Source organism: Papio anubis, chromosome 16 (genome assembly GCF_008728515.1).
Source record: "Papio anubis isolate 15944 chromosome 16, Panubis1.0, whole genome shotgun sequence".
Classification (NCBI taxonomy): domain Eukaryota; kingdom Metazoa; phylum Chordata; class Mammalia; order Primates; family Cercopithecidae; genus Papio; species Papio anubis.
The window spans coordinates 40,642,177-40,656,760 of NC_044991.1; the positions used below are offsets into that span (position 1 = coordinate 40,642,177).

The 14,584-nt window shown below is 47.1% G+C and overlaps 1 protein-coding gene across 4 annotated transcripts in view; it reads right to left on the bottom strand.

Annotated features, from left to right (window-relative positions):
- Positions 1-14,584, bottom strand: part of BANF2 (BANF family member 2) — a 36,242-nt gene that overhangs the window by 6,789 nt on the left and 14,869 nt on the right. For 2 of the 4 annotated variants that reach the window (XM_009216583.4, XM_031656541.1), the window contains exons 2-3: positions 6,386-6,547; positions 4,115-4,243 (exon numbers count right to left, since the gene is read on the bottom strand). In XM_009216583.4, the coding sequence (XP_009214847.1) occupies positions 4,115-4,240 (126 nt within the window). In that variant the 5' untranslated portion in view covers positions 4,241-4,243; positions 6,386-6,547. Of the gene's footprint in view, positions 1-4,114; positions 4,244-4,604; positions 5,060-6,385; positions 6,548-14,584 lie in introns of those variants that run through there. The other 2 variants (XM_009216584.4, XM_009216585.4) reach the window with 2 other exon arrangements.

Below are 14,584 nucleotides of genomic sequence, written 5' to 3' on the forward strand. Positions count from 1 at the left end.
GGGTATGTTTTATATTTCTAGTACATCTCAGTTTGGACGAGGGCACAGGCACCTGCGGCCGCTGTCTGGATCTAGATCCTCAGGCCACAGCCGATTGCCCCTGGGAAGGGCAGATACAAAACACCCAGAAGAAGGCCATCACATATGGCTTTTAAGCTCCTGAAGAGGCTTAGGTAGATCCATGGCAGAATCAATAGTTTTGAAAGTCCTGACTTCAACCAGGAGCCGGAGACCAGTTCATGCCATAAACTAAAGCTCTGGGGAAAATGGGGACAGGCAGTAAGAACAGTCCCCTCCCAGCACCCCACATCTTCCATTAAAAAAAGCTGAAAGACCTGTGTGAGAGGAGGAATGGAGAAGGTACTCGATGTAGAGGTTGGTAAGAATTTGAGAAGGGGGCTCCCAGAGAGGTGACAGGACAGCCAGATAAATTGGTGGTGGTGGGGGGTGGCACTGTCTCATCTCCCCCAGGGCATCTAGCACCTTGGGGTCCCTGGAGAGAGCTGATGGCTGAGTGAGGAGCCCAGGGAGGTAAGTGTGAGGGTGGCCCACAGGCCTGCATTCCAGCAGGTGCACAGAGAGGGTGCAGAAAGGGCTGAGAGAGCAGAGCCCATGGGATGAGGCCAGGAACGCTGTCATAAGCAAGGGTGGAATCCAAGGTGGCTTTGTGCACAGCAAAGAAACTGAGGCTGAGCCCCAGCCTGGGGTGGGACGGGGAGAAGGGGAGGGTGATGGCTGCACCTTGGCAGAAGCCAGCAAAGACAGGAGGTTGCATGAGGCCGAGAAAGATGTCCCTCCCTGTGCCAGGATTAGGTCTCCTGCAGGCAAGGTATGAAAATACAAGAGGCCGGGCGTGGTGGCTCATGCCTGTAATCCCACCACTTTGGGAGGATCACTTGAGCCCAGGAGCTGAGACCAGCCTGGACAACATGGCGAAACTCTGTCTCTACAAAAAAATAAAACAAAAACAAACAAACAAACAAAAAACACAAAAAATTAGCTGGGCATGGTAGTGCATGCCTCTAGTCCTAGCTACTTGGCAAGCTGAGGTGGTTGCGCCCAGGATGAGGAGGTTGCAGTGAACTGAGATCACATCACTGCACCCCAGCCTGGACAATACAATGAGACTGTCTCAAAACAAAAACAAAACCAAAAAAACAAAACTAAATAAAAACCACCAAGAGCCGACATCTTTATTGGCTGAATCTGAGAACCCTGTCTTGCCAGGATCTGCCCGCCCAGGATGCTGTCATTGCTGGCCCTGACTTCAGATGGGTCCTCACCCTGAAGCACTTGCCCATCTTGGAGGGGCCACATCTGGGTCTCCTCCTGGTTCTCACTACAGGCCCCGCCAGACTCCGGACCCTGATACGGGGTCTCACCGGCAAATTTAGTCTAAGCCTCCTCCCTGCTGGGCATGACCACCTGGCCATGGATCTTCTTGTGCAATTTGTGATGGTACAATCCACGGTTGCTCCAGTCCTCACCTGGGAATGGACAAGGCACTACTCCTCGGAGCCCTTGTCTCCTCATTGGTAAAGTGGAGAGAGGGACCCTCATCTCAATCACAGGTGTGGGTGCCTCAAAGCAAAGAATGCAGGTGACAGCCCCAGTGCCAGTGCCTAAAATTAGCAGCTCTAGGAAAGTGCTCACTGCACTGGCCAAGAGGTCATGGACACAAGAGGAGCACATCTCCAGGGACCCGGCTGCACACAGACAAACCGTCCCCACAGCCCTGGCTCTACAGGCAAATTTTCAGATGCCTGACATTTTTCCATTATTCATTCATTTTTTGTTCTAAAACCCACCCACCTATAATCCTCATTTAAAACACAGTTAAGCTATTCGTACACACAGACTTAAACTGGAAAAGGCAACACTACAGAGACAGAAAATAAACCAGTGGTTGCCAGGGACTGAGGCTGGTGAATATGAAGAGCACAAGGGAATGAGTATTTTGAGTAACGGGATTGCTCTGTGTCTTGACTATGGTAGCAGCTGCATCACTGCATGCATGTGTCAAAACTCGTAGAACTATGTACTACAAAGGGTGAAATTTACTGTATGTATGTCCATTATACCTTAATAAAAACATTTTTAAAATAATGAGTATAGCTGAACAACAACAACAAAACCCCACAATTATGGACACATTTAATCAATGGTGTTCGACATCAGAAGAGTGGTTACCTCTAAGGATAGGGGATAGCCTTGGCCAAGAAGAGGCACAAGAGAACCATCTGGAATTTTGGAGACATCTGATTGCTAGATCTGGGTAGTGGGTACATGGGTGTACATATATGTGTAAAAATTCATTGATCTGTACCCTTTTTATCAACACATATTCTCCTAGGTATGTTACATCACAACAGGAAAGTAAAAAGAACAATTATTTCTTTTTCTAAAAAAGGAATTTTTGCTGGGCCTGATGGCTCGCACCTATAATTCTAGCACTTTGGGAGGCCGAGGTGCATGGATCACTTGAGTCCAGGAGTTTGAGACCAACCCGAGCAACATGCCAAAACCCTGTCTGTACAAGAAATACAAAAAATTAACCAGGCGTGGTGGCACACACCTGTAGTCCCAGCTACATGGGAGGCTGAGGTGAGAGGATCACTTGAGCCTGGGAGGCAGAGGTTGCAGTCAGCCGAGATGGCACCACTGCACTCCAGCCTGAGCAACAGAGTGAGACCCTGTCTTAAATAAATAAATAAATAATAAAAGCACACAATTTTTTTTTATTTAAAATTTGTTCCCTAGGGAATAGTTCTCCCTCCTCCATCTGGAAGGAAAGAATCCAATCTATCCAATAGGGCGCTTCCGTTTCTGACGATAGCATCTACTGGACATTAAACTGGCTCGCAGATTGGGGCGTTATTCCGAATATTTACCAGCTAGTGCAGAGCCGTGGGGTAATCAGAAAACCACGGCTCTCATGGTTCAGATTTAGATGCAAACCAAACTCGTCATCGGTCATGTGTGCAGTAGTTCCCAGCCTCTTTGGGTGTTTCTGTAACACTGTCCTGCCTGGTAGACTGACTGGGGCACAGAGGAGAATGAATAGCAACAGCTCTAGTTGGTGCCTCTCCTGACCGGGCGTGCCATGTTCTGTGAGTTCACAGCCTGCCTTGTCTATGCTCACTCTCTTTGCGTTTTCTTTGGGACTGTCTCTTCCTCTCCTGAGGCCCTAAGCAGCTTTTTAAAAGCCCCATAAAAACAAACAATGATGGCCGGGCGCGGTGGCTCACGCCTGTAATCCCAGCACTTTGGGAGGCCGAAGCGGGCAGATCACGAGGTCAGGAGATCGAGACCATCCCATCCCGCCTCACACAGTGAAACCCCGTCTCTACTAAAAATACAAAAAAAAAAAAAAAAAAAAAAAAAAACTAGCCGGGCATGATGGCGGGCGCCTGTAGTCCCAGCTACTCTGGAGGCTGAGGCAGGAGAATGGCGTGAACCTGGGAGGCAGAGCTTGCAGTGAGCCGAGATCACGCCCCTGCACTCCAGCCTGGGCGACAGAGTGAGACTCCGTCTCAAAAAACAAAACAAAACAAAACAAAACAAAACAAAACAAAAAAACCCCAACAAACAATGACATAGAAAAGGATATTCCAATTCCACTGGATATCCTTGAGGTCATTCTTGGGCTGAGAGTGACATCATAGAATAACTCACTCTGGTGTAGACCACAGGCTCCTGTTTCTTCACTTGCTATTGCCAGGCTGGTGCCCTGGCAGGGGCAAGCGAGATGCCATGGGTCCCTTCATGGGGGTGTGGAGTGCACCTAAATCACCCACTCTGACAGTTCGCCTCAGACCCCAGCGGCTGACCTACTTCTGTTGACCCCTGAGTGTTTGAACACCAAGTGAATCATGCCCAGCCCAGCTGCTCTGAGCTGAAACCATTCTGTGTGTATGTGCCCATCATCTGCGGGCCCTTGAGGCTGCCCGAGCATGTGGGGTCAATAGCATGAAAGCATGTGGCACCCCGCCAAGCGGCAGCTTTGCTCTCTGATGGCCCTTCACAGGGACACGTGGCAGGAACTGCCATCTGGCAGGACTAGGGGAAGAAAGGTAAGGAAGAGAAGTCAGAGAAGTAAGAAAGAATGAATTACCTTGTTGATACCTTTGGTGACCAAATTGATTGCGAGCTCATGGCTGACCCCATCCACCCAGCAGACATCCTTTTCTCCAATGGGTTCAGAGAGGAAGGCTCTCAGCCTGGGAGACATGTGGTCCATCTCCTGCGACAGCAGTGGGGAGAGAGGAGGATTAGCAGATACGTGACTGCTCCCAGTGTGCATGGACACTGGGGAACTCCCTCAGCCCCCCAGGGGACTGGGACAACAGATGGCAGAATTCCTTCCATCATCCAGCATTTCCTGGGGTCTGCTAAATGCAGGTGCACTGGCCTCCACTAAGGCCTTCACACATCCATTCCTACCTGGATGGACCAAGAGAAGCCTAATGATGGCCACAGATGAGTCGAATACATTTCCACAAAAATAGTGTGCTTAATATTAAGAACTGCGGTGGGTTTTTTCCAACTCACTCCATTCTAAATGCCTAAAGCAACAACTTGCTTCTCTTAGCTAATTAACCCACCTTCTCTCTTAACCACCCAACACTTTAGTCATACTTTTATTTCAGTGTTCATCACACTCTATAATAGTGTAAACTCGCTAGAAACTCTTCACACTGGCTCAAATCGTAAAGAACACATTCTAGAAATCCAAAGCCTGCAGGTGGCAACGGGTCGCAGCTTCATTCCTTGGGAATTCTCCAGCTTTCCCTCCTTGTGTTGGCTTTATTCTTGCTTGGCTCCCCTCACAGTGGTGAAAGAGCTGCTCCGGCACTCATCGGCCTCACCAACTCCACCTCGAAAGAAGGAAGAGAAGATGGCTTTTGCTTAAGTCGCCTCATTTGTTGCCTGTGCTCCAACTTTAGCCAGATAAATCAGCTTTCCCAAACAGCAGGACTTGCTCATCAATTTCCTGCAACTGCAGATTGCAGGCCCCAGGCAAAAAGACTCTCTCTCTTAGCAGAACTATTTTCATCCCTCTCCACTTTTAAATGGACCACCATCTCCCAGAAGTTGAGTCTCCTAGGACCTTAATGAAGACTGCCAGAGGTAGCCAACATCCTGAATATTTCCTGGAAGATCTCGAAATATCATGGGCTCCATAAGCATTAGGTCTGCATGCCGGCAAAACTGGCCATTTTGTTAAATGAGGGTTACCATCTTCCTAGTTTTTTGTTTTGTTTTGTTTTTGTGATGAAGTTTCACTCTTGTTGCCCAGGCTGAAATGCAATGGCATGATCTTGGCTCACCGCAACCACTGCCTCCTGGGTTCAAGCGATTCTCTTGCCTCAGCCTCCCAAGTAGCTGGGATTACTGGTGTGCGCCACCGTGCCTGGGTAATTTTTGTATTTTTAGTAGAGACAAGGTTTCACCATGTTGACCGGGCTGGTCTTGAACTCCTGATCTCAGGTGATCCGCCCACCTCGGTCTCCCAAAGTGCATTACAGGCATGAGCTACCGCGCCCGGCCGCCATCTTCCTAGTTTAATAGAGACATCTTTGCTGCTCTCCGCCTGAATATCTCTTAACCAATCCACGTTTAAGGTTTGTTCATTGTAGCATCCCCTTCCTGGTACAAAATTCTGTGCCAGTTTGGACAGTTTATGATGAAAGTATCAAAAAACTCAGTGTAAATCAGTTTATATAATAAGGAGGTGTTATTAGCACATACTACCAAAAAGTCCAGAGGTAGATCAGATGTGGCTTGAGCAAGGCTCCAACTTGATTTCCCGGCAGCTCTCTCGACTCAGTCTTTCTTTGTGAAAGGGCTCAGTCCTCAGCTTAACTCCTTCGTGGAAGTAACCGGGCTGTAGCATCGCTTTTGCAAGCCACAGCCCTCTCCCCAAAAGAAACACAAAGCTGCCTTTTCCTAGAGGCCCCCAGCAAATGCCCTCTCTGGTTCAAACCGTAATATGCCAACCCCTAAAACAAAAATTATGGTCTGTGTGTTCCACCTCTGGGCTCAGCAAGGGAGTCGGTGCCCCTCAAAGCCCATGGGTTGCAGGGGTGGGGCTGGGGGAACCAAAATCAAGATAATTCTCCTGTTCCTGGGGATAGTTACCCCACACCATATGGGACTATGTTACAGGAATGACCCAATGTCCTCCACACATTCCCCAGTAGATCATGAGGCCCCCAAGGGCTGCAGCTGCCTCCTAATGGCCTTTGCTCCCCACTCCAACACCAGCCCCTCTGCCGAGCACATGGCAAGTATTCAATGACATAAATGATCAGGTGCATCCAACGCCTCCCTTTCACAGCCCTGTCCCCTCTCCTGTCCCCACCCTCCCCATTCTCCTCCAGACCTTTCTGTAAAGTCGAGCTCCTCGTGTACGCCTTCTTACCCCGAAGTACGTTTTGTAACACTTCAGAAGACACTGAACTCTCCCAGAAGAGATGAATTCAAAGGCACTGATTTTGGTAGTCGGGGGCTCCTAAGAAAAGTGGCCTTGATGTGTCAGCAGATTCTAGGAAGGGGAGCAAAAGACAATGAGAGGTTGTTCAGGGTCCCCTGACTCTGTGGGTGTTAAATCCACAGATGTGTGAGCCAAGGGCATCTCTTCAGCAGCTAAATAGGAATCTGTCTCTTCATCTGTGAAAATATGTTTCGTAAGTACAAGCTGGTGTTTAACGCAGGTGTTAATAGGAGAACGCCTCAGCACCCATGGCTTTATGGGATGATGAATTGGGATTGAGAATTGGGATTGATGAATTGGGTGAGAATCCAGAATTTCTTAGCAAGTAAAAGCCTGAAAGTCTCATGAGCCGCTCTGCCTTTGCTGAGGGAAAATTCCATTCACTATCCATGCTGGCCATCTGTTAAGTTAAACATCTCTGCCTATGAAATCTAAGAATAAATGGAAACTACAACATTGCTATCAATGCATCAGCAGCATCAAAGACGGGTAATGGTTAGTAACACCTTGTGTGTGTTTGCTTTTCTCACACACCTGATCTCACTTTGATCCTTGCAACACCTCTGGGGCGGGGACATAGGCAGTGATTTTTGCCCTCCTGGGGCTCTCCAGCAACGTCGGAAGTCAGAATAAAAAGGTCTTCACATTCTTTACCACTCCTTTGGCTGCAACAGTGGTGCTCAACTGGGGGCCATTGGCCCCCATCCCCAGGGAACATTGGTAATGTCCAGAGACACTCGAGTTGTCACGCCTGGGAGAGGGGGAAGGACTATTGGCTCTAGGGGGCAGAGGCCAGGGCGTGGCATCCTGCCATGCACACAACCAACACACAACAAAGAATTATCTGGCCCTAGGTACACAACCACCCACAACAAAGAATTATCTGGCCCTAGGTACACAACCACCCCACAACAAAGAATTATCTGGCTCTAGGTGTCAATAGCATAGAGGTTAAGAAACCCTGGGCTACAAGTAATGAAAAATCCTGCCTCATTTGGTCTGAAACAATAAATACATTTCTAATCTCATATAACAAGAAATCCTTTGATGAGGTGGACCCAGGATCTTATCAGTCAATAACTCTGTGTGAACAAGGGCCAGGATAGCTGCTCCCAAGGTCCCAAGATGCTCCCAGAATTTGCTTGGGTCCCATTCCAATGTGCAAACTTCCAAAGAGGCTGGGCGTGGTGGCTCACGCCTGTAATCTCAGCACTTTGGGAGGCTGAGGCAAGCAGATCACTTGAGGTCAGGAGTTGGAGACCAGCCTGGCCAACATGGTGAAACCCCATCTCTACTAAAAACACAAAAATTAGCCAGGCGTAGTGGCATGCGCCTGCAATCCCAACTACTCGGGAGGCTGAGGCAGGAGAATCACTTGAACCTGGGAGGTGGAGGTTGCAGTGAGCCAAGATCACGCCACTGCACTCCAGCCTGGACAACGGAGTGAGACTCCATCTCAAAAAAAAACAAAAACAAAACAAAACAAACTTCCAAAGGAAGGAGAGGCCTTTTCTTCTTGCGTGTCCTTAAGGGGAGGCAACCTCTCCCAGAAACTCTCCAGTGGAACTTCCTTTAGTTTCATTGGCCAGAACCAGGCAACATGCCCACCTGTAAAGCAGCCACTGGTCAGGGGAGTGGGACCGCTATGGGAGTGGATGAGGTGAGCCCCCTCTGAAACATGAGGCTACTCAGAGAATGTCAGTTTCTGTAAGAAGGAAGGAAGGAAGGAAGGAGGGAGGGAGGGAGGGAGGGAGGGAGGAAGGAAGGAAGGAAGGAAGGAAGGAAGGAAGGAAGGAAGGAAGGAAGGAAGGAAGGAAGGAAATGAATGCTGGGTAGGCAAACAACAATGTCTGCTACATCTTCTGATCTTCTAAACCCTGGTCTAATATTTGGTTCATTACAACTCTAGCACTTCTCAAAGTGGAGTGAGTGCACGAACCACCTGGGGGTTTTTTGTTTAAAAATGCGGGTGCTGACTCAGCAGGTCTGGGACAGGCCTCAGATACTGTGTGTGTGACCCGCTCCGAGGAGAGGCGACGCTGCTGCCCGCAGACCTCACTTTCACCGGCAAGACATTCATGATGCCACTTACTCTTTGTATGTTATTGCATGAATTGTGGTAAAATATATCTAACATAAAATGTCCCATTTCAATTATTTTTAAGTGCACGGTTCAGTAATGTGAAGTGCATTCACACTGTTGTGCAATCGATCTCCAGAACTCTTTTCAACTTGCAAAATTGAAACTCCATACCCATTGAACAGCAAGTCTCCATCTCTCCCTGCAACCCCTGGCAACCACTATTCTACTTTCTGTTTCTGTTAAAATGACTACTCTAGATACCTCATATAAGTGGAACTTACATATAAGTGGAACTGTGTAGAACTTGCCCTGCAGATAATTTGAAAAGAAAAAAAAAAATTTAAGTGGAATTATATGATATCTGTCCTTTTGTGTCTGGCTTATTTCACTCAGCATAATGTTCTCAAGGTTCATCCATGCTGCAGCATGTCTCGGAATGTCTTGCCTTTTTAAGGCTGAACTATATTCCATTGTATGTACACAACACATTTTGTTTATTCTTCATCTATTGATAGATGTTTGCGTTGCTCCCACCTTATGGCTATTGTGAATAATACTGCTACGAACATGGGTACACAAATATCTCTTTGAGAACCTGCATTCAATTCTTTTGGGTATATACCCAGAAGTGAAATTGCTGGATCATATGGTAATTCTATTTTTAATTTTTCGAGGAATTGCCATACTGTTTTCCAAGCGACTGTACCAGTGGCACTTATTCTTAAACTTGACAGCACATTAGGCCTCACATGGGGAGAGTTACAAATTACTGATGCTTGGATCCCACCTCCAGAGTTTGATTTCATTAGCATAGGGTATGCCCTGGACATCAGAAGTTTTAAAAACTCCTCAAGTGACTCAAGTATGTTGCAAAATTGGAGGACCATGTCTTGTCCTTTGCTTCTATCTGATAAAATTCCAAGCAGATTTGCTGGGATGATGGGGTTCCAGCTAAATGGGCCTTAGTGGTGGGATCTGCAGCGTCTGTGCTGCCATATGGCGCACGCTCGCAGCTCCCAGGCTGCATCTACCCCCAAATCACCAGGCGCATCATGTCCTCATTAGCCATCAATAGGAAGACAACTATGACCCCAATGGCTTTGAAGTCAGAGAACTTCAGAGCAGACAGACCTCAATAACAAGCTGCTCCTCTTTTTTTTTTTTTTAATTAAAAAAAAAGATCTTTACTTCAAAGGAAATTTTACCTGGAATTCCTTGATATAAAATAGATCAAAGCAGAATTACTCTCTGTTGACTTGGGAATGAGAAGAGGGCACTAGAGCCCCCCAATACATGATGCCATCCCCATGCCCCCTTTGTGCTCCCCAAAATCCTTCTCTAATCTAGCCTAAACCCCTCATTTCTCCCATAAGAAAACCAAGGCCCAAGAAAGTAAATGACCTGTTCAAGACAATGCACCTGGGCTGGGTGTGGGGGCTCACGCCTATAATCCCAGCACTTTGGGAGGCTGAGGTGGATCACTTGAGGTCAGGAGTTCAAGATCAGCCTGGCCAACATGGTGAAATCTCATCTCTACTAAAACTACAAAAGAAAATTAGCTGGGTGTGGTGGCAGACACCCGTAATTCCAGCTACTTGAGAGGCTGAGACGGGAGACTCACTTGAACCCGGGAGGCGGAGGTTGCAGTGAGCCGAGATCAAGCCATTGCACTCCAGCCTGGGTGACAAGAGTGAAACTCCATCTCAAAAATAAAACAAAACAAAACAACAACCATGCACCTGGCAAAGCACACTAGCTCTCCGTCTTCCAGGGGAGCGCCCCTCTTCTAAGGCATCCCTCTTGTAACCCTGGGTGAGCTGCAGGGTTGGGTGCATTATGGACCGCTTAAGCACTTGGCCATCATACAACAGAACTAAGCAGATGCCTCAACATAATCCTTCCCTGTAAAAGTTCTTGTATTACAGGGTGTTCTGTCAATGACCCTACTGCATTTTGAACCACAAAGTCCTGTTTGGGGAGAATACAATGGCAGGGAATGACCACAATCAATTCTGGTTTTAGATGCTTAGAGAGTCACCTTTTTAAAAAAGGAGTAAAGGAATCAGTAGAATTTAATCTCAATTCCGAAAGGAATGATCTCCCAGTTGCAAATGTTTGACATCCGTTAAGGTTATTTTTAAAAGCGGTGTGACAGGTCTTCATAAGGAGGTGATCACAAATATTCCCCCTCTATCAGATAAATGGGGTGAGGATGGGGGAACTGCTCTAATGCCATACAAATGGCTATTTGGGGCTTGAGATACAATTTCCAGTGGGGACATTATACATGGATTCAAAAAGGGACATCTCTTCCACTATTGGCTGGAAGTGAAGTTGTTATTCTCTAAAAATTCTACAATGCATGGTAGCTCATGCCTGTAATCCCAGTACTTTGGGAGGCCGAGGCGGGTGGATCACCTGAGGTCAGGAGCCCTGTCTCCACTAAAAATACAAAAATTAGCCAGGCGTGATGGCGGGTGCCTGTAATCCCAGCTACTTGGGAGGCTGAGGTAGGAGAATTGCTTGAACCCGGGAGGCAGAGGTTGCAGTGAGCTGAGATCCCGCCATTGCACTTCAGCCTGGGCAACAGAGCGAGACTCCATCGCAAAAAAAAAAAAACTCTACAACACAAAAAGTGACTCCCATTAGAATACCATTGTTTTTGCAAAAGGTCAATGGGAAAAGTGCAATATTTTCATATATTATTTTGCCATTAACAGATTGCTGCATGAACATTTCTAAATATTATTTTATGTAATATGTGATTTCAAATGTGTGTAATTAAATTATGAAATCAAACGGTAGATGTAAGACTATTTTTTCTGTATCCCTAAAATTTATATATTCAAGTGGCCAAAAAGCATTTTTGGAGATTTTCTTGCTGAGAAACTGTGAGATTATCTTATTTTCCATGTTTGCTTTATATTTAGACACATATGGTATTGCCTACCCCAGGAAAGTGGGATGTTAATACTTAAAATTAGTGTTTTTCCCTCACCTATTATAGAGGGTAGTCACAAGGTATATTACAGGGGTTGGGCAGGGGAATCTGCACCTGTGGGAACATGGTTGAGACTGTTGCTACTCACATTTTGTTTTATAAATTATCCCACATGACATATTTCTTTTGGAACTTAATACCAAGAAAAAAGCATGCCTTTCAAAATTGGTATATTTCTACCTTTATGATAAAAAGTAATTTGTAAAGATCTTATTTCCCTTTTTACTTGGCCTACTAGGAAGCTCTGAGCTAACCCTAATGACGGCATAGGGAAACTAGCCCAGATGAACAGCTCTTTCACTTTGTAGTTAAATTTGCTTCTTTTGCTCAGTGCCTTCATTTTCTGTTTCTACTTTTATTTTAAAATGTAGATTCATATATTCAAAGCACTGACATCCATTATTAAAAGCTACTTTATTACATAGTTAACTGCTCAAAGATATGGAGAATATAAGTATCTCCCAAACCAAGTGGATTTATAAGAAAACAGAGCATTTACCCCTATGCCCTGGGAACACTCCAGTCTTGTAGCACCAAGCGGCAGGGAGAGCATGAGGGTAAGAATGACCCCAGGGTTGTTCCTTGGAGGCCTGCTGTGCCTTCAGTCTGCAGTGAGAGGACAAAGGGACCTCTGCACTGATGGAGTAGAGCCCAAGGGAGCCCAGATGCTCACCCCTCAGAATCTGAAGGAATACTGTCTGTCAATGCTGTTTCCTGGCTCCCTGTACCTCTACCCACACTCCCCAGAATTGCAGTTTCTCCCTTCAAATGACCAGTGTTCTCCCTTCAAATGACCTGAGAAAGAATGAAAATGAGGGTGGCTGGCCTGGTGCCGTCACTCACTCCTGTAATCCCAACAATTTGGAAGGCCAAGGCCGGAGGATCATCACTTGAGCCCAGGAGTTCAAGACCAGCCTGGGCAACCGAGCAAGACCCCGTCTCTCTTTTTCTCTTTGTTTCTTTTTTTCTTTTCTTTTCGTTTTTTGTTTTTTTTTTTTGAGACTGGGTCTTGCTCTGTTGCTCTGGCTGAAGTGCAGTGGCGCAATCTTGGCTCACCGCAACATCTGCCTCCTGGGCTCAAGAGATTCTCCTGCCTCAGCCTCCCGAGTAGCTGGGACCACAGATGCACGCCACCCCACCTGGCTAATTTTTGGTAGAGACAGGGTTTCACCACGTTGGCCAGGCTGGTCTTGACCTCCTGAGCTCCAGTGATCCCCCCTCCTCGGCCTCCCAAAGTGCCGGGATTACAGGTGTGAGCCACTGCACCTGACCTGTCTCTTTCTTTAAAAAAAAAAAAAATAGAAAGGAAAGATGGGTGAACTTGGGCAACATGCCACAACCTCGCCTTTACGAAAATTACAAAAATTAGCCAGGCATGGTGGCACACACCTGTGGTCCCAGCTACTTGGGCAGCTGAGGTGGGAGAATTGCCTGGGCCTGGGGAGGTAGAGGCTGCAGTGAGCCATGGTCTCACCACTGCACTCCAGCCTGGGCATAAGAGGGAGACCCTGTCTCAAAAAAAAAAAAAAAAAAAGGAAGAAGAAAAAGAAAAAGAAAAGAACAGGGGTAACCTTCCTATAACACTGAGGGTCGGACTCTGAGGGGCCCTCTCCCACCTAGGCTGTTAAGGATCTGAGGAGACCCTGTCAGGCTGCACTCATACATTGGAGGGAGAAATGCCCCCCATTTTGGATGGAAGCTCATGGCCTCAAGAGCTTCCACAGGGCCCCATTTTGTACAATCCACTCAGGAACTACTTTTCAGGGTGTACCACGCTCACCACAGTATCCTGGGGTGGGCAAGTGACCACCCCTCACTTTTTTGGGCCATGAGTCACTTTCTGTGAGGGCTGCTTGGCCTGAGCCTGCTGTGGCCATGGTTGCCACACCTGTGGAGAGCTCACCTGAGAAAGAAGCCCGTGTGGAGGAAAGCAGCTCTGAGAGAAGGGAAGAGACAGATTCCCCAATAATCATTTGCAGGCCTGGATTTAGACATGCCTGAAGGCGCCTACCCTTGGACTTTTCAATTATGTCAGGCAAAATACACAAAATAGGCATTTTTGCTTACTTCAGTTTAAGTTAGGATTGTGCCTTTTGTAACAGAGTTCTAACTAATGACCCCTAATACTTATCTCTCACTCACTCATCCAACAAGTGTTCTGGGCGCACCCTTTGTGTACCGAGCACTGTGCTGGGCACAAAGGCTTCCCCATTCCACCCAGAGGGATGGGGCGGGGTCAGGCCCATGGCTTAGGTATCAGGAATGAAACAAACCACTTTCCAAAGACCATTAATGCTCGTTGTTCAAAAATAAAGCAATATTTGCCTTCCTCGCCGTTAGCTCCGATTCTGCAGTGGGAAACAAGATCTTTTCTTTCTCTGCTCCTTGTTGGCTGTCTTACATATGGCCCTTTGATGATACATCCTTATCTTGATGGGTCTACAGGTGATGAATAACCAAATACATTCAACAGTTCCTCAGACATTCACTGAGTGCCATCTGTATGCAAGGCCTTGAGCTAAGTGTATGAACCCTCGGGACAATGTCTTCTGCAGATACCACTCCCAGAGAAAACAGAACCAGCCCACGGCAGGGCACACCACACATGGTATACTAGCCATAAGGAGGCATTCCCAAAGGCAGGGCTCCCTTTTTCAGGGAACTAGGACGGAGGGGGCGGTTCAGCTTCATGGACTCTGGGTCTGGAGGTTCCTGTTAACTCCTGCTGGAGGAGCTGGGCTGAGGGTAGGAGATCCTTGTCTGAGCTTAGCTCCACCAATGTCCAGCAGAGCGACCTTGGGCCAGTCACCTCCATTTCTTATTTATAAGATCAGCGTTGAATTCACTGACCTCATCCTTCTGGTTCCTTCCTACATTTTATCTCTGTTCTTTTACAGTCTCTAGATGATATAAAATTCATACAGGTCCACAATCCCTAAGCTACCATTTTCATATCCCAAATGCTCTGAAATCCAGAAATTCTTTTTGGGGGCACAGGGCGGGG